Below are 24831 nucleotides of genomic sequence, written 5' to 3' on the forward strand. Positions count from 1 at the left end.
GACTCAGGGAGGGGTGCCCGAGATGCGTGCGTGACTTTTTCCATTTGTAAAATGCTGCAGAGCAGGAATCGCAGCCCCCGCTCTGCCCCAGCGAGGCTAAATCGCTGCTTAAATGTGTCCAGAAACCTTCCCACCTTAACGCATTCAGCACTTCACCCCGCAAATTATGTGCAAAACAGGCAAATAAACCTCAGCCCCATTTTCCGGTGATTGCAGCAATCAGAGTCCAAGTCTGGCTTGCGCCCAGGGACCGTAAATCTGGAGCTCTGCAAGCGCAGCCCCCGGGCTGATAACGAGTGATTAGCCTTAATTCCACTTCTTCCCCTGTTGTAAGATGGTTCGTCTGCTCCCCGCCACGGTGATCCTACTAATCCCAGCCCCGTGCTTGCAGGGCACTGCAGGTGCCCAGGCAATGCACGGGGCAGGGGGGCTCACCCTGTCCTTGCTCCCCACGTCGATTTCCTTTTTGTCTCCAGCCTCACCTCTGCTGGCGGTGATTTTTCACTGGTGGCAGTGGGATTTTGAAGCAGAGGGAAATCAGAGCAGCACCTTCCCGAGGGGGCTCATGGAGGAGCCTTTCTCCCTGCACAAGCTGCCAGCAGTGTCAGCCTGGGGCGGGCACATTTCGGGAGCCAGCCCCTCCTGGCACTGACTTCAGACCTTTCCCATCGCTTCCTTGAAGCTATTTCCAGACATTTTAGTGGGTAGTATTGGTGATAGGAGGACGGTTGGACTGGATGATCTTGTAGGTCCTTTCCAACCTTGTGTTTCTATGATCCTATGATCCTAATCTTTGCATTCCCCAGTGTTTCCACCACACCTTTGGGGCTCTGAAGCCCGTCTGAGGAACGGGAGGTAGGATGCAGGTTTGTCTGCGTTTATTTCTTGGAGAGGTGGTGGCTTTCTGAGAGCAGCCTGCCTTCCTTTCCCCCTGTCTGTCTCTTTTTCCTGCTCCCTTTGAACAAATCCGTCCTTTCGCAGAGTCCCGTTGTTTAATTTTGCCGAGTGCTGTCTCAACCTCCCGTTAATTGGTTTTGCCCATCTTTGTGCATTCCGTTAAATGAGAAAATGCCACACATAAAATTTTAATTTTGAAAGCCGCCTTGTTTGTTTTATATTGAAATTACCCACGCCGCTCCGGCCGGCAGAAACAGACGCTTTCTCATTTCATTAAAAACTCTTTGTGATGATAAAAAAGCAGCAGAAATGAGATAAAAAGTGGTGTTCCCTTAAAGGCACATGAAAGGGAGGGAGATAAATCCCATGTATTGTAGGGGATCAAACCCAACGCAGGGCTGCAGCGGGGCGATACTGGGGAGGGGGCTGGGCTGGCGGCAGCTCCTCTCCCAGGATGGAGCGGGCTCGGTGCCAGCCCAGGACCTGGTGCTCAGCTGAGGGGCTGCTGCGTGGCACCCGAGAGGCTGAATGCTTCCCCAGGGCTGTGCCTAGCCCTGCTGTCCCCTCCTGAAGGCAGACCTCGGGGAGCCCCATGAAGGGCTGGCACCGTGCGACCATCACCGTGGCTTCGGGTCAGGCCAGAAACGTGGGTGTTGCGTGGGCAGGAGGGAAACCAGCATCCAAAACAAGGGCAGCAGGGCCCTTTGCTGCCTGCACCTTCTTCTTCCAGCTCCTGCATGAAACCCAGAGCCCAGCCGTGGTCTGCGAGCACCCCCAGGTGTTTTAAGTGGGTTCAGGAAGGGACCTGCAGAAGGACCCGAGCAGTCCCAGCCTGGCCACTAACATCTGCTGGTCAGGACAAAGTTCCCTGTTATGCACTTTCTGCAATCACCTGCTTTGCTCTTTCTTTCTCTGGAGCAAACGGATCTGACATACCAGCCAAAATGGGGCTTGGTGCAGTCGAGGTCCCTGTGCTCACTGATCTGCTGGTTTTTTTTTTAGTGCTCTCATATTTATTCTGCCGAACAGGACCTGGAAATCAGTGCAAATGAAGAACAAACTTCCAGCTTCGCACTTGATTGCTTCACTTTTTTTTTTCCCCAATCCCTGAACAGCAAAGTCTTTTTTTCTTCTTGATTTTCAGTATTCTTTAGCAGCTGCTGAATTGCTATTCAGCTTTACCGAATTTTTTCCACCCACTGCCATTTTAAAGGTCATTTAATTATTATTACAAAGAATTACAGAAAGATAGAGAATTGTCTAAATGCCTTAAGCTGCAGTGGTTATTAGCATGGATTTTTTGTCGTCACGTTAAATGGACTGATAGTTGCAGCTTTGTGCTATGCAGAGCTCGGGAGGGTCTTGGCACCGGACTGTGTCACCCATTGATCATTTTTCGTGGCAGTGCTGGGAATGACCCGCGGTGGTGATGCTCAGCGTGTTGGCCAGCACTGCCGAGCACAGCACAGCGCGGTCTGAAGCAGGAGGGGATGTCTCCTGCAAACACAGACACACAGAGGTGTTTCTTTGGGGATTTCAGACCCGGTTTCCCACCCCTGGACTCCTGGCCCTCACAAGAGATAAGCCACTTCGGTGAATCTGAGGTCATTGTTTCTGACTTAGGCTGTACAAGATGATGCTAGGTGTTGCTGGAAAAATAAAAGGTCTTTTATTTTTCCTGAAATAGTATTTTTGCCAGTAGGAGAGCCAGTGATGTATAAAGGGTATCTTCCTTAAATACTGGGAAAGGTCAGCAACAAACTTAAACTGCTCAGGGTGGCAGAAGCAGTGAAAAATAAAATAAAATAAAAATAAAATAAAATAATAAAATTAAATTAAAATAAAATAAAATAAAATAAAATAAAATAAAATAAAATAAAATAAAATAAAATATCAGCAGGGTTTAACTTAACAGGTGTGGATGGGGATGGCAGCCCACGGGTGGGTGTCAGCCTCACAGGTGGGTGGGTGTCAGCCCCATGGGTGGGTGTCACCCTACGGGTGGGTGTCAGCCCCTGGGGGTGACTGGGTGCTCGGGCCCCGTCACCCCCGTGACGGCATTTTCCATCAGAGGGGCTGACTCACCGCTTTGTCGAAACACCGGGAAACTTGCCGGGGGATTGCAACACCTCGTTTAATCCTCTAGGTGGGAGGCTGCGAACACGAATCCGGTGAGGGGAGCCCCCGGGCTCCGCCGGGAGCCCCGCCGGGCCCTGCCCCAGCTCCCCCCGCAGGGCTCAGGCGCAGCCCCGGGGCTGAGCCCTGCCGGAGCCCGAGCACCCAACGAGGCCTGGGGAAGCCGGGACTGGGGCTGAATGCTGGGCTTTCTGCCCCCCTTCTACAGCACCGGCTGTCTGCACCTTTGGGTCTCTCTGGGCCATGGTTTCTGAAAGGAGAGGATGAGGTTTGACGTCTTCTCTTTGAGGCTCTTTCTTCATCCTGGCACTGCAGGTGTGTGCTCGGTGTAGGAGCAGCCCAAGGCGTGCAGTGACAGCAGCACCCTGCGTGGAGGCTGCTGGGGCACGATATTTGGCAGCTGGAGCCTTCCCCAAGCAAGAAGCTAGAGCAGACCATCGGGTTAACGCTGTTGATGTTCCTTAAGGGACTGTTGCATGCGCGGGTTTTTTCCTCCATTTCAACAGCACGTCGTGTGCAGCGTCACTGCTAAAGCAGACCCGACTGTAAACCAAAAGTCTTCTGTTTTCGTGAAAATATGTTTTCTACCAAAAGCAGTTATCTCTGGTAAACAGCCAGCTTTTCAGCCTTCACAGAGACACTGTGCATAGATCAGGAAGGAAGAAGAGAAGGCTGTGCTGCTCGGTCCAATCTGCAAATAGGCAGGGTGGCAAGACAAGGCCTTGGAAAAGGCACACAAGATTTGTCTGTTGTTCTGACAATCAGAAGTTGTTGGTATTTACTGTACAGAGAATTCAAAGCTATAAATTGAAGGGAATCTTTCTATTTCTGCTCATCAGATTTGGACAGACAGGCCCAGAAATGCAGCACGCCATTTATCAAATGGCGTTAGCTGAGCATTAGGCTGTCAATAACCTCCTCTCTGTATTGTGTCAGCCAATTTTCCTTCCACAAAGCTGGAACAAACAAGAAGAAAGTTTGGATGGCAGTGTAAAACCTTGCTCACTCCTCTAGGCAGAAGACTGAGGAAAACCTAATTATTAGAAAAGTGGTGATTTGTCTCAAAGAGCAAAGCTGGAAGTGTAATCACTTCTCTGCCCTCTTCGCTTGCTGTCAGACGTGAATCAGGCGTGTGGGCTGGGAGGACGTTGTAGAAGGTTTGTGAGTTCGTGCGCTGAAAGAGCCTGACAAACAGACCTCAGATCCCACAGACTGCCCATGAATATTGTGTCTCTTGGCTCTCCTGTTCCATACGCTGTTTTGCAATGAATGCATCACTTCTTTTGTACACTGTTGTGCAAAAGTGGAAAGACGGGCTGAGGCCTGGCTGGGCTCTCCTGCTGCTGTCTGTTGGTCAGACCGAGCAGAGCTGGATTGGTGCTGGGCGGCGCAGGATGTGGCAGGGGCTGCAGCAGCCTGCTGGGAGCAGGGCTGTGCCGGAGGGCAGCTCCTCATGCAGAAATTCCCCACTGCCCAGAGCAGGCAGAGCCCGGGGCTGCTCCGGCTCCACCACGGCGCTCCTGGCGCGAGGAAATCCCCAGCCAAAGGCAGCGAAAGCACAGCCTTGCCCCACAGAGGCAGACCGCTGAACACCACCGTAAGTGCAGGGACAGGCCAGCCCTGTTTGCACTTCTGCATTGTGCCCGTTGCACAACGGCTATGAGCTGCACGAAGCGCGGCGCCTTTGCTCCGAAACCAGCCAGCTCCATCCCCGGCCGCGCTCGTGGCCGTCTGCCAAACATCACGAACAAGCTTTGGCACAGCTAGGCGGGCTGATTTAATAACACCTTCTCTGCTTTTTTAGCCTGCGCAGGTAGGAAAGCACCCCCTGGACCCTGCCGGCCGGATCCCCGGGCTGCCACGCTGACACACACTGAGTCAGATCAGATCGGTGAGCGGAGCGGCTCCTGCCGCCACTGACATCATGGGAGCCGAGGGGAGAGCCGTGCAGGCTGTTTGTCTTTCTGCCCCGGCTGACACACATCCGTCTTGTGGGAGGGCTCTGGGGTAGCCAGCGCTGTCCCGCATTGCGCAGGCACCCACCGGCACAGCCCCGATGGCGAAGGCCAGCCCCGTGTCCGGAGCGAGCCGCCGACCCCAAGCACCTTGCCGGAGGAAATGAGAGCTCTGAGAGCTTCCTGAGCTGCGCCGCGTGCAGCATTGCTGTGCCGGGCAGAGCGGAGTGCCCCCTTACACACAGCTCTACCAGGAACCTCCGGGCCGTGGGGTGAGACACAGCCTGTGTCCCAAAGCCGGTGCCATCGGCACAAGAGGTCCCAAAGGAATTAACCTCTTGGGTTTTAGAAGGGAAGGAGTGTGGAGGTTCCCTGTCCTGGCACTCTGGGCGCACAGAGCTGTGCTCCCGGGTGGGGTGATTCCCAAAAGGACAGACCCCAAGCCGGGATGAGCATCACAGGGTGCCCCCTCCATGCTCCCCCAAGCTCTGGGTGCTGCCGGGTGAGAGCACCTCTCCCTGACCCGGGGAGAGCTCCTGCTCTCGGGGTCGGACACACACCAGCAAACCACGGCACAGACAGCGCTGGCACGTGTGTCCATTTGCTCAGGAAGCGATTGCCACTTCTGATACGTCTCCATTCATCCCCAAGCCGTGCCCACAGCTGACTAACAGCTCCGAGCCATGACGCTGCTGCCTAGCTCCTCGCTGCGACCTGACTCACCCAGAGCCCTCGTGCAGAGGCAGGGCACGATGCCACCGCGTGCCCGCACACTGGGAGGCACGTGGTGGACACATGGACACAAGGCTGAGGGCAGGACGGGTCTGCTGCGGGGTCCTGTGCTCTGTTTTTGAGCAAGGGCTCTCCGCAAGGAGGTGCAGGAGGGCTCCCTGCGCTGCCACTCACTCCTATGCTGGCGTGCTGTGCTGGGTCCCTCACCAAAAATGTGTTTCCCAGATGGATGTGACCTCCTCAGGAGGCATTTGCTCTGCTATAGGTACAAATCCTCTGCTCCTCACATGCTCTGGGTGGGCTAAAATACTCTGCGATCATCTATTTAAACATCTCACATTGCTTCCATGAAATGTTTGTTCGACATACATTATTCTTTTAGCTCTGAAGTAGTAAACGCTCCCGGGCACATCAGAGTACAGCAAATCCATGGCTACAGATGCTGCTCCTAAACAAAACCTCAGGCTGCATGGGCAGGGATATTTCCAGAGAAGGGGATGTTTCTGGAGAAGGGGACAGCTGATATTTTCCAGCGGAGGGGCAGAGACTGGGAAGGGCTTAGCGAAACGGTAACTAGCTGCTGTCACAGACACTTGCGTAACCACTCGGTTTTCCCCACCATTATTTATTAGTTGAGTCTGTTGCTTCTCTCCCCTTCTGACTCTGCTGTGGTAAACCCGAGGTTACCCAGTAAGTCCAGAGCACTGCTTGAGGAGAGGCTGCTGCCTGAGTGCAAGAGCTCTGGGTATTCCTGTTAAATATATTTTCTGGGACAAGTTGATTGCTGGAAGGAATCACCCAGAAAATCAATCACTGATGCATCCTGGGCAGGATTTGGCATGGGGATGTGGCTGAATCACTCTCCCAGGCCCAGCCAAGGCCTTTTGGTGTTGCCAGGACAGCCAGCAACAGGGTTTTGGGGGAGCTATCCTGCCCCCAGCGGTGCTGTGCCAGTGCCTGGCTGCTGGCTGTCTCCACCTCCCATGGAAGGCTTTGGGGGACACACTCAGAGCTGCTCAGCCCTTGGGGTCCTTGGTGGGATGGAGCAGGAGGGTTCATTTCACAGTTCCCTTGGAGGGCACCTCTCTCAGCATCCCGGCTGCTCAGCCGAGATCCCACACCAGCAGCCACTGGGACAGCCAGGGTGATGGTAAGGCTTCTGCTGTCTCCGTCTCCTCAACCTTCAGCAATAACATAGGTTTACAGAGTGAAAAAGACCTCAAAAGGATGGCTCAGTTGCTTGATGGAAGCTCAAGAGAAATAAATGGTCAGGGTGTGCCTGCTCCATCTGTCACTGAGGAAACATGCCCATCCTCCTCTAACTTAACACCATCATTCACCAAGACCAAAGGTAGAGATCAAGGCTGCCTACTCAGAGTAGTACCTAAGGCCGTGTCTACTCAGGCAAACAGGAGTCATGGTGACAGCCTAATAAATTTCTCCAGTGTGGTCCCTCCGGAGTGGTTTGCTGTGTGTGCTCTCTCCCAGAGGAAGTGTTCATCCCCGTTAACGGGTCTGCTCTGTGAGGAGCCCTCGGGCTACGCAGGGTGTAAGTTACCATGCAGAGCATTTACAAAGATCTCCTTATAATCCAGGAAATAAGTTCAAGAGAGAATATTTCAGAGAAAAACGAGTCTATTTTTCTGCAGCTGCAAAGGAATCCCACACTCGTGGATGAAGGCAGCAGCGCTGGGAAGACAGCTAGCAATACCACAAGCACCGTGGGCACACAGGCTCAAAACACAAGTCAGCAAGTTCTGCAAATCCGTGTTTAGTTTCTCCTTTTAGTGCCGCACTTTCCTTTTTGCACAGCAGACTCAAGGTACCTTTGCCCTTTCGAATCTCTGTGGCATAGCGCTGGGGCTGGGAGGCCAGGACTCCTGGCTCGGCTCGCGTGCACCAGCGTGGAGCTGGGCAGTGAGAAGGAAGCAAGCCTCTGCTGGTGCCTGCTCCGGGCTCAATTCCAAGCCGGAGCCATGCGTCAGCTGATGGAGTCGCACTCTGGCAACAAGCTCCGATGCTGCCATCAGAGACGTCTTTATCGAAGCAAGCAAGAGGAGCAGATGGTCTCTCAGTCAGCATCACCATAAATGTGAGTGCTCGTGGCTATAAAAGCAAGCTGCTATAAAGAGATGTTGCTAAGCTTTCCTTCCAGCATTATTGCTCAGCTTTCCTCGCGAGGCATGGTGACCCTCCTCCAAAGAAAGGGCGTAAATCAGCACTTGCTTCCCCCTTTAATTCCTGGGTGTGCTGAGGACTACGTAATAAATTACGCTGCTCACTTTAAAAGAAAATCCAGATGCAGCCCTGCCAGCTTCTGAATCCCTACATTGCAGGTCATGGGAGGACTCAGTTAAACTACCTGGTATTGCTCTCATCACACAGGAACACGTGTTGATAAATGGGGAGACCAGCCAGCAGGTCACCTGTTTATTTGGGCTTCAGCTATAGTAAACCAGTACCCTTCTGCTCCTGGATGAATGCACTGGCACGAGGAGTTGATGGAGTTTTAGCCCATCAGCACTGATCGGACCTCCCTAGTGAACACCTCCACCTCCAAAGCCAGACCTCAGAGTGCCCGCAGCTCCGTGGCTGAAGGCACAAATAGTTTACAAGCTCACGCAGTGCAATGTTTGCTCTTGCCATGCTGTCTGCCCTATTTCCTGCTCCACAGGCAAAAGGGATTTAGGACTCCACAGCTGTGGGGAATGCACAGCTCCCAAGACAGCCAGGATCTGCCCCTTCCCCTCCCAGAGCAGCTGTTGGCTGAGCTCAAGCTCTGAGCAGATACGGATGTGCCTTCCCCTAATTGCTCGGGGCTTGTCTACACAGGATTTTTAAGAAAGTTAACGTGAAGTAACTAATCCAAAGTGGATTAAAGACCATTAAAATTCTGCATAAAACTCTCATTCAGAATTAAAGTGGCCTTAATTCAGTTTAATTTACTCCCAAATGCTACTAAATAAGGCCATCTAAATTGTCCTTAATTAACATAAGTGTTCCCGTGTAGGCATTTATAAATGAGGTTTAATTAGCCCATTTAAAAAAGCTAGATCTGAGTGAGCTGTCTTGAGTTTCTGCAGGTAGGCAAGCCAGGTCTGTGGCCACTTTGCTGACAAGGCTCCTGATTGAGGCTAGTTAGCAATAGTTTTGTAGAGCTGGCATCTCTTCACCAGGAACTGGCACGAGACCAGCTTCCTCCCCACCAGCAAATAATAAAATCCTCGCATACCACCTATTTTGACTGTATTAAGTGTATGAGCGGGAGATGAAAGGCTTTGCAAGGGGATGAGCTCTTCCTATAAATCCAGGACAAGGGAGTGGTAATCCCTAGAAAAATCCCTAGAAAAGTGTGATGTCAGGACTTTCTGGGACTTGTTCGCGAGCATGAAACAAGCCAGGAGAAAAGCACTGCTTTGCATTGAGTCAGCAAGGAACTGAAAGGAGATGGAGGACCAGGAGGGACGGAGCCCATCCCTGGGACAGGGCTCCTGCTATTTCAGGCTACCCAGCCACCACAACTGCCTCTGGCTGCTTTTGCCTCTTTTTGGCTTAGCAGAAGCACTGATTCTGAAAAGATAACCCTTCCGCGGCAGGAAACACGCCGCTGGCCACCCGCGATGGCCAGATCCGGCGTGTCGTGTGGTCTCGCATCTGGCTTGGCCTGCCCGCTGCCCTCCCCCTCTGCTCTCACAAGTTCCTTGTCAGGAAAGGCCCTGTGCATGCGTGCTCGGGAGGGGATTTCCGCGCCGCCTTCCTGTGAACGCACGTCTCTAGCAACGGGACTGAGCCACCAGCACAGCCCAACTCAACCCGAAATAGCAGCTGGCGGTGCCGAAGGGACTGCCCTCTCCCCGCACAGGCCTTCCCTCGACAGAAAGAGGATGATGCAGACACAAGGCTGCTGACTCAGCGCTCTGCCTTCTGCTCAGCACCGCTCCGGCGCGGTCACGCACCGCTGCCCAAAGGCTCCAGCCCCCCTCGGTAAGCCTCCTGCCCCTCTGGGACTGGGCCTGCATGTCCCAGCACTCCGTCTAGCCCTGCCAGCCTAGCAGAAAGAAAGTTGAAGTGATGTCAGAGCGATGAGGACCTGACCTTTTGGGACAGGCTGGGGCACAACTCAGCATCTTGGGTTGTGCAAGACCACTTCCCTAAAACACAGTGGTGTTTGTTGGCCTCTGGACAGGGAAGCTGGGTGTGCAAGACAGAATGCACTTCAGCAAAATGCTGTTGGAGGTACGCAGGTCCCTTTATGAAATCCACTGAATGGTTATTAGCGTGTCTCTGGCAGACTTGGTGCTTCAGGCTCCTCCGAATATGCCTCCCTTCGCTTCTCTTGGACAAGTTCTCTGTTGTGCAACTCCTCCGGCATTCCCCGGCCTGGGACAAGTCGCTGCTCAAAAACTGATGTTTGTGGGCTGCTGCTATCAGCGTTGGCTGCAAGGTATTGTTCACAAGGCAATGACTTCACTGAAGTCCTGCTGGATGTTACACCCCAAAGTGAACAGAGAGGCTTGTCTGGAGAAAGCAAGACAAGCAAGTTTCTGGAAACGACATGCTGAAAGGCAGTAAAGCAGAACCTTACAGCATGAGGTCTAGGGGACGGAGAAGGAGAGACGTGACTGTCCCTGCTGTGGCATTGCTGAAGAAGCTGCAGGCTTGTTTGCACAAGGAGTTTAACTGTAGTTCCTCCTCCTCCATGTTGTGGAGTGGGTCAATATATTTCAATACCACTTTAAAAAGAGGCAGCTTTTGCTGTGGGACTGAGAAGCTGCACAAGCCTTTCTGACAAAAAGCTAGAGAGGAGGCAGTGTTGCAGGACAGCTGTTATTGCTGCTCACTCCGCTCAGAGGAGTCTTTGTGTTCTTTTGTGTAGAAAAAAACTCTCTTAAATTATATATGACAGTGAAGGGCTTCTGTCCATCAGTGATTCCGTCGGTGGCTTTGGTCTGCAAATCTTCATGTCCTCAGAAGCTGCAGCTTCCCCAAGAATCTTTGCAATGCCAACTGCAGTAAACTTTCTCTTCAAAGCAATTGCAAATGTGAAAAAAAAAATCAAAAGTAACCACCGAGAGTTCTGGGGTGTGGCCAGTGTATGAACCCTTTCGACTTTTAGGGTGGAGAAGCCAACATACCCTCTCCCTATCCTGGCTTCTCTTTCAATGAAAAAAGGCAGCATGCGGCTGCTGTCACTGCTTTGCATAAATCAAAAGATCCAGCTTTGTGGATCTTGCGTGGGGTATTTCCTATAAAAAGCACATATGTGGCCATACTTTTTGGTGCAATAGACTTTAGCCTGGAAGCAAAAGCACACAAACAAATGCTAAATTCATGCTGACTGGAGTAGATTCCAAGGGAAAGAAGAGTTGGGAAAGCACCTACTTAAGTACTGACTAAGGATATTATCTCTGATCTGAATCTAGCCTATGTGTGTGTGTTACTGTTGAGTACACAGTGCGGTTTCAGACATGGCCAGAGACAAGAAAAAATGATTGTTTCAGGGTAACCACAAGGAAGATGAATGCAAATGTATTCCTGTAACTGGGAGAGTTCCCTTGCTCTTAAGTTGGGCTCCGGCACATGGCCTCAGGGAAGCAAATTTGCAACTACCTTCATTAAATTGTTTAGGAATGATTAATCAGAAGTCAGAGTTGTACAATTTTTGCACGTTGTGAAATGGTAGTTCAATTCCTGCAGTTACGTATGGTCCGTAAGAGTGGCTTTAACCAATAGTCGGGGACTCAGTACTGCCTGTTGCTAGGTGCTTCCTGCCCGCTCTTATCTCCTCCAAAAGCTGGGGTTGATAAATCTCCACTGGCTGAGTCACCGCTACCTGCATCGCGCAGGGATCAAAGCAGCAGCTCAACATGACAAACCCATGTCTGTCAGCCCTGCCAGCTGCAGGGTGCACACCCTGCGTGTGGTGTGTGTGGGCATCCTACAGATGGTCACTGCTGACCAAGGTGGGCCACCACAGCCAGAGCTGCTGCCACCAACCCTGACCGCCTCGGCAGCGTCCGTCCATCGGGTGACGGCAGTGTCAATATGTGCTGTGCCCACGCACCAGCTGCTCATAAAGAACACACAAATACATCAAGTACCCTTGCTGATATGCCTGAAGCACGTGGCTGCACATTCACGCATTCATTTTGTGCAAAGCTGGCCACTGCCTGGGCTTAGCTTGAACACTGTTTTTGCATTTTCAGTAGTACCCTGGGTGAGTTTGCACTTGAAAATTTACAACCTACAGTTCCCTGCCCTCTGTCCCGTTTCTCTCCCTTTCCAGTTTCAGCCTGCGGGCTTCCTGTGCTTTCCTAAGGACTGAAGTGCACTGAGGCTTGGAGTGACGTTTTCCTGACAGCTAGGTCAAAGACTGCTCTTTGCCATGGTGAGGATCAGCCGGCTTGATCCTGCCTGATGTACAGGTCAGGAGACATACGCTTGCTCAGCAGGCACTGAGCACACATTTCGAGCTCTGGGACTCGATCACCACTTGATATCCACCTCTAAAACTGCAGCTGTACCTCACCTGAGCTGGGGGGAGGAAGGAAAAGAGCTAGGGTTGGAGTCCTTGTGAAACACACCTTTTAATGGTTTTCACCTCAGAACAGCAGCAGCCAAGGACAAGCTGGAAAGCTATCTGAGAAACCAGCTGCTCTACCACATCGACCTCTTTGATCCGGGGTTTCACCCGCGTGTGCTAACTCGGGGTTTTGCCGGGTCTCCTGCTCCACTCGCAACCCCGAATCAGCCAGGTGAAAGTGCAGCAGATCGCAAAATCGAGAGTAAAGGCTGTCTCCGCAAGCAGACCAGGAAGAAGATGAATGAATTTACCTAACGAGCGCACTTGTCGGGGCAAATCTGCCTTTATTGCAACACGATTTGCATAAAAACCAGGTGTTTGCAGAAAAGGACCTGTCTCTACATCCACCGGCGTTCATTCCGCGAGGAGGCACTCGGCGGGGGCTGGAAAGAGACCAAAGGGAACAGAAGGGGCCGGGGCAAAGCGGCGGGGATAGGGCCGGGCCTCCCCCACCAGGCGGCGGGGCGCGGGGGCTCGGCGGGGCCGCTGGCGAGGCCCCAGGGGAGGCCGCACGCCCGGGCCGGGCCTGGCCCCGCCGCCTCCCGGCCTCTCCCCGGGGCCGCGGCCGGGCGGGGCGCGGGGCGGACCGGGAAGCGGCCTCCGCTCCGCCCCGGCCCGCTCTGCCCTTCCGCGTTGGCGCAGCGCTCCGGGAGCCCCGGTATAAAGCAGCAGGCAGCGGCGGCGGCCGCCGCCCGGTCCCGCTCCGGCCTTATGGAGACGCTGCGGAGGCCCGAAGGGGGGAGGCCGGTAAGGGGAGAAGGGCCGGGGCCGGGGAAGAGCACGCGGGGAGGCCGGGCCGGGTGCTCGGGGCCTCGGGGAGGGAGCCCCGGACGGAGGCCCGGGATGGGGGGGGGAGGCCGGGGCGAGGCCCGCCGGGATTCTCTAACGCCGCCGTTGTTGTCCCGCAGGTCCCGGGGGTGAGCGGAGGCCGGGAGGCAGCCGAGGGCAAGCATGAGTGCAGGCAGCGTCTCCTCCCTGCTGGGCTGCCCCGGTTGGCGTGAGGCGTTCCCGGTGGGCAGACAGCAGGTCTCTCGGCTGGATGAGAGGATGAGCTCCAGAGATCCGTGTGAGAGCGGGTACCTCAGCCTGGGCGTCCAGCTGCCCGCCCGGGCTGTGAGTTGTGAGGAGGGAGGCCAGCCCGCCATGCTGGGCGCAGAGCCTCCCGAGGCAGCGGGGAGCCCCACGCAGGAGCCCCCTGACAGCCTGGAGATGCAGCTGAAGGTGGACTTCTTCCGCAAGCTGGGCTACTCCTCGGAGGAGATCTACGTTGTCCTCCAGAAGCTTGGCCTCAATGCTGACACCAACACTGTCCTTGGGGAGCTGGTGAAGCATGGCCCGGCCGAGCGGGACCCTATGGAGGCCCCGCAGGAGACCAAGGAGGCTCCTCTGGTCCCTCGGGGAGGAGCTGCCAACAAGACCCCTGCACCCGTGCCGACTCCAGAGGAGAAGGAGAGTGATAACCTGAAGCCCATTGTTATTGATGGAAGCAATGTGGCAATGAGGTGTGTTTGGGGTTTTGAAGTGGGGACAATAGTGGGTACAAATCGATGCTACTTGTCCTCAATGCTGTCCTAAAGTGGCCCTGTAAGGTGGTGATTTTCTATGACCCTCTAGCTGTGAGGTGTGCCAAGATCTATGAGCTTAGAGTCCGATAAAACTCAGGATTTTTCACAAAAACTACAACTGGATGTTTTGGTGGTGGCTGGTAATATTTTCCGAGATACCTCACTAGTGTGTGTAGTCCTCTCTGGAGGATGAATGTCACATTTGCAGATGCAGTCTGTCCTGCTGGTCTCTGCCAGCACTTAGCAGTGGTCAAAGGGTGCCCATTCTGACAACAGATGTTAGTTACCTCATGGGGAAACAGAAGCTTCCTTCTGTATTCTAGCTGCTGAGGAGAATAACTGAAGATATGTTGTCCTCTTACCTAATGGCTTTATATAAGTTTCTCTAGCAGGAAGTTGCTCAATAAATAAGTACAGGTTAATTAGAGAAGGCTTTGTAATATGGAGCCGTCTCCTGTGCTGAAGGCCAGTCTCCAAATTGGCAGTCCTGTATTTTCATTGAATTTCTATAGAGTAGAGAGAATGCAGGAGTCTGCAAAGGGACAATCTGGCAAAAATGTCCGGAATGGGCAATTCTGCCACTGGTGACACTGACATCAGGGCAGTGCTGCAACTCATCCTTGGTGTCTCTGGCATTCTGGTGTTGGTAGAGAGGTTCTGTCAGGCACTACAAACAAAGAAGGCCTATGGAGCCCCTTGGGTTGGAACAGTAACTTGGGGATACAAAAACCCTAATATTTATTGAGCACCTGGAGTCCTTGTGCTGGTTATTTATTGGTTTGTCCATGTTGATTCTCCTTTCACCTTGGCTTTTGGTTCGCCGTCAGTGAGAGTTATCTGCCACCACCCCAGCTCCTGATGTTGAACTTTCCCACAGTACACAGATGGGTTCTGGGTTCCGTTTACTTTTTGTACCAGGTTTTGAAGTTGGGTTCCGCAGTTAAAAACGAGCTTTTTCACTGCTTTAGTTTTATAGGTCTTGTATGTTTGTGTGCACGTGCTTACTTATTAAAAATGGGTGCACAGAGCTGTTGTGTACTCCAGAGACCTTTTGTAAGGTGAAAGTGCTGAACACAGACTTGATTGCAGGTGTGGTTTTCCCTAAGCCTGTCAGCCATGGCTGACAGTTCTCAAAATAGAACTGAGAAAAGATAGGAGACGGTCTGTGTGACCAGCTGACAGATCCTGTGAGTTCCCGTGTGTTCTGGTGACAGTAGTTTGGGGCCAGGGAGTGAAACATTTGACTTTGGAGTCTTCAGGAAAGTACTGACCTCAGCAGCTGCGTGGTCAATTGAGAAAAAAGGCCTATTGAGAGATGTGGGCTGATAAGTATGATTCTTGTGGTGATGTTTACCTTGGTTAAGTAGTTTGGCTTAAACAACAGAAATGGTTTCATTTATTGAATGAGGAGGCTCTTACCCATGAGAGTTACCCCATAAAGTGCAGGAGAGATTACAGCAAATGTGACTCAGGGCAGGCCGGGCGGTAATAACAGCGGCGATAGGACAGTTTGACATGAGAAACATAGTCTGGCTTTTTTAAGCAATTTGCTAGAAGGGGAATTCCATTCTGAAACTTCCTGTATTGATGGTGTGTGATGTTCCCTGCTGATTCATTTGCAGTGTGTACAGCGGCCTCCCTGAACAGCTCTTGACAAACATATGCAAATCATAGTGGAAATTAGCTTTTACTTCCTTCTAAGGGAATTTTTTCTTGGCTGCTGCCAAATCAGATCAGCCCAATTAGTTACCTTCTGTAGACTCTAGAGCGGTAGCAGGGACTCAATAAATAAGAAATAAGCAGAGATTTTTTTCTATAAGTTAACTAATTATAATAAAAACAATCGGATATTGGAACAGCTCTAGATAATGTTTTCTGATTGTTAATGTCAGCCTTTCTGTAACTTGGGATTCTTAAAGAGGCACTGAACGCTTTTCATTAGGTGTTAGTTCTGTTGTTAAATGCCTAGCTCTTCTAGAATAATTCTTTTGGTAAAACTCTTCAAAAAACTTTTCAATTTTCTTAATAGCTTCAGAGAAGGGTGAGGACAGGAGAAGGAAAAGTAAATTTTTTTCTAATGGCACAGTTGTACTAGCAGTAACAGCACTTCTTCATGCCTCTGGGATGTAAGCTGTTAGTAGCTTAGAAGGAAGTTTGACCCTGAAGAAGGCGTCTTGCTGGGTTTTGGAAGTAGAGCATGCAGTGTTGGCCGGGTTTGGCTTCCCAAGCCCTCTAGAAAACAAACTGCTGGCTTTGGTTGCTGTAGAGGTGGGTGGGGGAAAACACTAAACTTATTCACCTAGGAAGTGGCTTTTTGCATATGCAAAACAAATCTGGGTTATATTTAAGAAGCCTTGTGTATTTGCTGAAATATAATACAGCACAACGTGATGACAGTTGGAAAATAATCTATTAGATCCATAATTCCTTTGTCTTGAAAGCAAAGAAGCAACAGTGTACGTTCGTAGGCCTGGGAGATACTTGCATGTTTTTAATCCATTAATAGGATAACAGCCCTCTTTTTATCCAAATGCATAGTGTTGTGTGTCTAGTCTCTTTTGTTTTCATTCCCTTTGATACCTACTGGTCTTAAGTGATTTTCATGATGACATAAGAGGTTTGACATTTCAGAAAGTGGGGGAGTTTAAATGCAAACCTGTCAGCAAACTAGTATAGGCTAAACACCTTTGAAAACTAGTGATGTTGGTGTGTTCTTGAGAGCTGGGCATGAGTGGAGCTCAGCAGTAGTGCTTTGTTGTATGGGGTAGGAACTACTGGTGATGTCCCCTGTGGTCTTTCCGTTGCTGACATTGCATGAAGAGGCTTCAGCCCTTTCACACAGCTGTGCTTCAGCTTTTCTTTTACAGTTGATTGGTTTCATTTGTGCTCTTTAGGGGTAAGTGTAACCTGCTGGCTGTTAAGTTTCCACATTTGAGGGCAGTGTCTCCTCTGATTATAGCACAGTTTCTCTGCTGTAAGCCTGTGTACACCCTGCTTTACTCTGCTACGTGATGCTGTTTTAACTTTTCCCCTAGTACTTATGTTCATCTTTCTCTCCCTCTCCCCTTCTGCACTTGAAACATTTCCCTTGAGGCTCTCTATGTGCATTCAGACAATATCTGATTGTAGTGTGCTTGCTGCTTTGCTCTACATACTGCACTGGGCAGTCATGGAGCTGATGGACCTCTGTAATAGCATGTGCTTGTCTAGGATTTAGTCTTCAGCACTGATCCTGCCATGCCCCAGAGCTATGGGCCCTGTTTGTAACGAGTCTTTGAATACTGGAAGTCTGTATAAACATCCAGAGGTATAACTAAGCATCTGTCCTGTTTAATACTATGCAAGAAATTTCACTTACAGAAGTGAAGGCTTACGAACAGTTGTCACCAGTGCCCCTAACTTGTTGTTACATCTTGTGTTGCATAGAGGCTCTTCTGCTGCTGGCTCCCCAGCTGCTCACGCAGGTGGCCACTGAGATCAGGCAGTGTCACCTTCCACACAAGGCTGACATCTGTTCACTGGCAGGATAAATGGTGTTGGGATTTGAAAATTCATTCAAGTGTAGATAGAATAAGATTTGAGGAAGGAGTAGTGCCCAGATAGGGAAAATCTTGCTGAACTGTGAGACCAGTTATCTTCAGCACAACCCATGTCAGAGTGTCATCCCAAAATGCAGCCTCTCAGATCCCCGGAATGACAAATCAGGCTGTAACAGAAATACTGAAAGGCTGCCAGAACCATTATCAACAGAAGAGCTGATAACACTGTAAATACTGGCACTCATAGAACAGGACTGGTAGTTTCCTCTTCAAAGTTCTGGAAACTTACTGATATGAACGAATAATGAAGCAGCAGTTTTTTATATTGGTAGGTAGTTTCTGACGCTGTTGTCAAACTTTGTTCCTTAGCTGCCAAGTGCTGTTAACGACATTCGGCACTGATTGTGTTAAGGGAAGCATTGCTGTTTCATGGAAATAGCATGTTTATAGCTGACTCTTTGGGCCATAATATAATGAAACATCTTGCCTTGGTGCTGATGTCCTTGAGGTGCAGAATAACATAAGCAAAGCACCTTGTGAAGGTGCAGTTTGCCATGGCAGAGGTTGGCCGCTGGCAGTAGCTAGCAGAAAAGGACAAAGGAAGTTCAAGATCACATTGTGCTAAGGGCTAAAAATAAAGATCTAGGGTCTAGAATTAAAGCAAAAGGCTCTGCTTCAAAGAAGCAATTACTGAATTACTGCTGCTTTGTCTCTCCCATTGAGGATTTGGCTATTTATTCATATACTGAGGTGCTAGAAGCAATAGTGAAAATGAAGATCTTGGTGCTGCTATTTGAGATAAGCAACAAATACTGAGTCTGCTACTCTGACACTCATTTAAGGTTGTCTGAATTGCTGGATCCATTTGTCTAGTGTTTCCTGACTAAGCTGTACTAACCCGAATATTGAAATCCTCATTTTTTTCTTTAATGCAGCCATGGGAATAAAGAAGTGTTCTCCTGCAGAGGTATCCTGCTGGCTGTGCAGTGGTTCTGGGACAGGGGCCACAAGGATATCACAGTCTTTGTGCCGTCTTGGAGGAAGGAGCAGCCACGACCAGATGTACTTATAACAGGTGTGGAAATATGAAAACCAAAAGCAGCTTTTCAGGCTTACTGCTCTGTTGCTTAATGAGCTTGCAAAGTTCTGGCTAGTTAGTAATTAACTTATGAATGGAAGATCTGAGTAGCAGGAGATCCAATAAGCAATGCTGGCCAGCGAGATTTAAAGTCATTAAATTCTCCCCTAAGCAAGTTCTTGCTTGGATCAGTTGGAATAATTCAGAGAACAAAGAATGTAATACTACTCAGCTTAACTTCTTTCATAATTATTGAATTATTCTCCTTTCAGGGACACGCCTTCATGCTATATATTTGACTAACGTGTTTGACACGACACTGTAGGCTGTACAGTTTCTACAGGCGAAAAGTAAAACCTCGACAGTGTGGTCGTTTTTTTTCAAATTGAGGGGAGTTTACTCTGAATTTACAAACAGCAGAGATTTCTGAGTGAATTGACTCAAAAGAAACTTACTATGCATGTGGTGTGGCACTGTAAAAGATACTAGCCTGCCCATCTTAAATGCAAATCAATAGTGCAATGTATGCAAAGGATTAGGTGGATGGGACTCACTGTATTCCAGTGGCCTCTAGCACCTGAGTGTTCTCAGGTGCCACATAGGCACTGGGGCTGGGAATCCACCTCTGACGAACCTAACAGCTGGTATGGAAAAAGATGAGAGTACAGGCTGGGTTGCAGAGAGATTAAATTAATTTTCACGTATTTTGTTGTTTGTTTCTTTATCTGTGGGAGGGCCTTCGGGCTGTGCACATTTGTGTAAGTGTGTTCACTGTTGTTTGTTCTAGACCAGTACATTCTCCGTGACCTTGAAAAGAAGAAAATTCTGGTCTTCACTCCTTCCAGGCGGGTTGGAGGCAAGCGTATTGTCTGTTATGATGATCGGTTCATTGTGAAACTGGCACACGAGTCTGATGGCATTGTGGTTTCCAACGATACTTATCGGGACCTGCAGAATGAGCGTCCTGAGTGGAAGAAATTCATCGAGGAGCGTCTGCTGATGTATTCCTTTGTAAATGACAAGTACGTTCCTAATCTTCCTTTGCTTTAAAAATGTGAGCATGCAACTTGTTTTTAGGAAGCAGTAACAAGGGAGACATGAAAAGAGCAAAATGGGGCTGCAGAATGAAAACAACAGTCCCACAGATGTTTTTGTAGAAGGAGGAGTGACAGGAAGAACTCCTACCCAACTGTGGTGAGGTACAAAGGTGTGAAGAATTGGAGTAGTCTTTCAGAGCTGTTTGTGGTTTGCAGCTAGGAGCTGTGCTCTAGAGGACTTCCTGGGAAAGCTCAAGGGCTTGATTTCCTCACAGCACAATCATTAGCAGGCCCAGCTACAAGTACTGCTTCTGGTCAGCAGCAGAGCACAAAGACTCTTCTGTGAAGAGAAGTGCTTCTTGCCAGAGGTTAGCAGGTGACTAGAGTTGTCTCTGCAGTGAAATGAGAGATTTTTAGGGCTCAGATAGCTCTTAATATCCAGTGAAATGGAAGATTTCTACAAGAAAAGAAATCTTGACCCAGGAAAGTGAACTGTTCCTGACTGAGATTTATTTTTCCTAGGTTTATGCCTCCAGATGATCCCCTAGGACGACATGGCCCCAGCCTGGATAACTTTCTGAGAAAGAAACCTGTGGTGCCAGAACACAAGAAGCAGCAGTGCCCTTATGGTAAGACCTGCCTTCTGAACATGAAGACCAGTGTCTGTACAAGTATAATTTGTGTTTAGTAAAATTCAGCTGTCATTCCATGCTATGCCTTTTCCTTGCAGGGAAGAAATGCACTTACGGAATTAAGTGTAAATTCTACCACCCTGAAAGGATCAATCAACCCCAGCGCTCGTTAGCTGATGAACTCCGAGCCAATGCAAGGCTGTCTCCTACCAGAAGTACCAGTGCTGTCAAGGAGGAGAAAAAGGGCAAAAGAAGTTCCCAGGCAGAGAGTGATAAAAGCTCTTTGCAGAAGGTCTCTGCGGAGAGGAAAAGCTTGACCCATAAAACAAAGCCCGGTGATGTTCCACTTCAGGTCAAAGGCTGTGTGTCAGGCAGTGTTCCCCCTACCAGTGGGAGCCATAGGTCCTCTGAAAGGTACCAGCATCCTCACATGGACTCGCTGCCTTATATCTCTCAGGAGCATCTTGACTCAGGCATTGGGTCTCTGGAGAACCAAATGTCTGACATGTGGCCTTACAGATCTACCAGTCACTGTGATCACTCCCATGCTGAGCAGGTGGCAGTCTGCACCTGCGGTAGGCAGAGATCTGTCTACCCACACTCTTCCAGCTTAGAGCAAAATGGTCTGGTTCCTTATAAGCATGGTTCCCATAAATCTTCTGCCTCTGGTGCTAGCTTCTTGCAGTATAACCCTGAGATATCTCACTCAGGGCCACCTCACTCTTTCTCAGGCTATGGAGTACCTGTACACCCAACTAACGCAGGGCAGTACAGCCTGCCCAATGAGTATAACGCCCCTCCGTCTCATTCTCGTGAGTACTGGTCTGAACCATACCAGATGCCTCCTCCTCAGGTGAGATCTACCAGTGTGCAAGATCCTCGGTCAGTGCAGAGAGCCCCGGGGCCAACATACGGGGACTCCTGCCAGTGGGTGTCTGACCAGTTTGTAGAGGAGAGGGCCAACGTGCACGTCAAGCTGTGTGGCATATTTCATCCCCATTTAGTCGATGCTGTGATGAGCCGTTTCCCTCTGCTTTTGGATCCCCAAAGGCTAGCTGCAGAGATACTAACATACAAGTCTCAGAATCCAGGTATATGAGGCAGATGCCAAGGGCAGCTGGCATGCCAAGCTTGCAGGGCAGTGTTTGCACCCTGTAGCTGCCATAGATGCCTTTTGAGGGCTCCTCCTTGTTCCTTGGAAGTGCTAGGCTCCAGCTGGAGGCTGGATACCAGATGTGGTATGCTCACAGTGATTTCTGGTGTAGTCATGACAGTGTGCCCCTTAAAGGTGTGAGAGCAGTCTGTGGCCCTGTCCTCCCCAGATGATGCTGAAGAGTCTGGGTACTGGGCAGGAGGAGGGGCTGCTGTTTCGGAGCAGGGTTTTTCCCCTGGGGGTTACATGGTGAGTCAGGTACACCCTAAATTCCTGCGGTTCAGAACTGAGCATGGCTTTACTCCTCCCGGTAGCTCAAGTTTTGAGATGGCTCAGTGTATGATCAGGCATGCAGAGGGAGGACTTTGTGGGGCCTGTGAAAGATAAGGAGATACCACACTCTGTAGTGGAGTGAGACTTTATGTGAAAACTGAAATGCATTGTCAAGACTGTTCCTAGCCCTTTACTGAGCATCTTTACTAAACTGTACTATGCAGATCTGTGGAAAATGTTGGGTTATAAATCTAGTATGAAGCTAGGTTTAGCTGACTTTAATTTGGCTTTATTGGTGCAATTCTTTAATACTTTCCATGCCCCTCCCACTTAAGCTTACCTTCCTGAGACAAGGTAATTCTATGGTCTGTACCACAAGTGCTCAGCAAGCTGCTCAGCTCCCAGAAATAAGAGGAGCTAGGAGTATAATCCTTCCTTTCTCAGGATGAAACACCTGACACTGCTCCAAAGCTGCATGTGAGTTGTGTTTGGCATTTGCTGGAAAAGGCATTAGTCAAAACGTGTGGCTGACCACGCTGTTGATGCTGCTCTAAAACATTGACCTTGCCTGGTGTCCTGTCTTTGGCTTTTCTCTGTGTAACACTGACAAAGAGGATTTATGATACTGTGCCTTTTGTCTTGAGACAGCAATAGTTTTGAGCATTCAGTAAAACAGCTGTAGTCATGTCTGGACTGCTGCCAATACTGTTCCTGAGGATTCCTTAATATTCTTCTCTGTAAAGCTGTTGCTTCATCTTCCTTCTCACTATTTTGCTGTCCCCTTAAGCTTTGTCAAACTGTAACAGCATCCAGAAATGTAGAATGAGACTTACTTGGTAAGACTGTTCCCCTTTTGTTCCCTGTTACTCTGTAAGATGGTTTTTTTTTACTGTAGATACTGTAACAGATTTTAAATATGCAAAAACAATTGCTGTAGTAATTGGTTCTGGTCCTGGAATTTCATTGTGCTTAGAGTGCAAAGAGGTTTCTTGCACTGCAGGGCCAGAAGCAGTTGATTTGTTGATACACATTGTATCTGTGTTTTGTTTTGTTTTTTTAATGTCCATCTTGTGGTTAAACCAAGGTTGTTGAGTGGCAAGTTATGAAGGGGAGAGTGGAATACAGCTATTGCTGAGAACTCCTGAGGAATGGTTTTGTGTATTACTGTTCTTCCCTCTGTCTAAGGAGTGACCTACCCAAACTGGCACCATGTGCCATAAAAACCACAGGGACACAGAAACCTGTATACCTGGTTAATTATGATACATTACAAATTAGTAATGTTTCATGTTAGTAAGCAAAATGCTTCTTAATTTTAAGTAACCTGATACTTTGCATATTTGTAAATTACAGGAAAAATGGTTTTTAATGTTATTGTCAGCAACTTGCTGCTTGATGCTGGTTTTAATTAGTACTATTCTCGACTCAGCCATTGTGTTACTTGGCGTAGTGTTTTTGTTTTTCTGGCAGAATGCTGATATATGCTTCTCTTGCAATCAGAAGACTAACAATTTATACTCAAAAGTTGACATTTTACTGAACTTTCTGTATCCTTACGCAGTATATAGTTTATGTACTGAATGGAGGCAGCCGTGTGAAAGCCGTGGCAAAGTAAGAACTTGTGTTATATAAATAAAAACTGCTGAGTTGAATTATTTGGGCTCCGGTGGCTTTTTGGAAGACCATTCAACATGTAGCTTGCTTTCCAGGGAAGTCAGAAGATATCCTGCCTCCCTGGGGATCCTCTGGCGGTCTCAGATCTCCACACGTAGGTGAACAGCAGCAGCAGTCTGGCTGGATGTTGACAGGCTTAATTGATGCAGTATGATAGGTTAAAAAAAATTGTTCCAAATTGCTGTAGTAGATAATAGCATGTCCAATTATTTGTTTACTATGGCATTACTGAGTCAACCCACGGCACAGGGGATGCACTGGCAATTAAGGTGTGATTAAGGCAGCAACGCGGTGGTATGTGACTCTGACTTGGCAGTATGAAAACTGCAGTGTTGGGTATCTCGGTTGATAACACATAGTACACTCCTGATTATTATGGAGGAAAGTGTGGGCTGTGGATCAGTTTTAGTTAATCTAAAATTTAGTAGTTCTAAAGTACAGAAACAAATGCACATTTTCTCTGGTTATGCAGCACGTCTGTGCCAGATATGAGCGTGATGGTGTGCTCATTGTAACGTGTCAAGACTTTGCTCTAAAGCTTTGTTATGAGCTGGGAAGGAAAAGCAGTAAGAACTGAAGTGCTTGCATTTCAGGAGATGAATCTTCCCCTCCCACCTGCTATATTGTAGTACAGCATGTTCTTATCTGACTTGGCAAATAATTTTATGGTCCTTATTCAAATTTGTGCTCTTAATTTAATACAGGGCAATGACTATTTCTAGTTAACAAAAACAAGAAGAGCAGGTGCTCCTGGGAATATTGTTTTGCTTCAAAACTCAAATCTGAAGTCTGAGCCTCATTATCTGAAAGGTCATTATCTGTTGCAGAGGAATCCTTGGAAGGATGTTGCATGTGAAGTAAGCCTGTGTGGCTCTGTGTGCACGTGATGGGCCGTGGCGAGGGGGAATTAAGTGATGGGTCAGATTGGAGCAGACCTTTTAACTGGGTAAAGACCTCTTTGCAGTGGGGTTTGTATTTGCTATGAGTTGTTGGGTATAAGGTGAGGTGTTTGGTGTTAGCTGACAGCCAGTTAAACATTCTTGCCCCTAAATTACTTCCTCTCTAGAGGCGTTCCTGGCAGTGACATTCCTTGTAACCCAGAATGAAATCTGTACAGCTGAAAAATGTTACAGGATTTCAGGGCTGGGTCTTCCTGTAAAATCCTAATAAATGTTAGTTCTTCGGGATGCGTACATGTGGGGGAAATTCTTTTTTTATTTGTTAAACTGGAACTGATACAACTAAAAGGATCTTTACAGAAACAGTTCCACTGCCGTAACCAGGAGGGGAAGAGCTGGTGCAGGCTTGGTTTAGCTGTGATGTTAACACCTCGTTTCCATTGCAGAGGTCGTCCTGGTGGCGTAGGGACTGACCCTCCCAAATCTCTCCATAACACAAAACTGATCAAACCCATACCCACAAACTGCTGCTGTGTACGTTGCAATGCCACCTGGAAAACCCAGCTGAAATCCAGCCACTGTTCTTCTGAATTCTCTCGTGAGGTTCCTGTGTAGGTGAACCTGCCCCTGCTTTAGCGTAAGTACAGCTTCTGCTTGACATGCCCGTGGTTATGTTCA

The 24831-nt window shown here is 49.3% G+C and overlaps 1 protein-coding gene across 1 annotated transcript; it reads left to right on the plus strand.

Annotated features, from left to right (window-relative positions):
• The first annotated feature begins 12882 nt into the window (after window positions 1–12882).
• On the plus strand, window positions 12883–23232 carry ZC3H12A (zinc finger CCCH-type containing 12A). Its single transcript, XM_040534912.1, has 6 exons — window positions 12883–13050; window positions 13212–13805; window positions 18343–18482; window positions 19273–19507; window positions 20045–20151; window positions 20253–23232. The coding sequence occupies exons 2-6, from the start codon at window positions 13255–13257 to the stop codon at window positions 21251–21253; spliced, it is 2034 nt and encodes a 677-aa protein (XP_040390846.1). The 5' UTR covers window positions 12883–13050; window positions 13212–13254; the 3' UTR covers window positions 21254–23232.
• The last annotated feature ends 1599 nt before the right edge of the window (window positions 23233–24831 follow it).

Source organism: Cygnus olor, chromosome 23 (genome assembly GCF_009769625.2).
Source record: "Cygnus olor isolate bCygOlo1 chromosome 23, bCygOlo1.pri.v2, whole genome shotgun sequence".
Lineage (NCBI taxonomy): Eukaryota > Metazoa > Chordata > Aves > Anseriformes > Anatidae > Cygnus > Cygnus olor.

What these genes read in the sequence shown, in the direction of transcription:
- ZC3H12A (XM_040534912.1), top strand. Translation starts at nt 13,255, where the DNA reads ATGAGTGCAGGCAGCGTCTCCTCCCTGCTGGGCTGCCCCGGTTGGCGT. An exon ending in TATTCCTTTGTAAATGACAA is followed by an intron (nt 19,508 to 20,044) that starts GTACGTTCCTAA and finishes TATTTTTCCTAG; the next exon opens with GTTTATGCCTCCAGATGATC. An exon ending in GAAGCAGCAGTGCCCTTATG is followed by an intron (nt 20,152 to 20,252) that starts GTAAGACCTGCC and finishes TTTTCCTTGCAG; the next exon opens with GGAAGAAATGCACTTACGGA.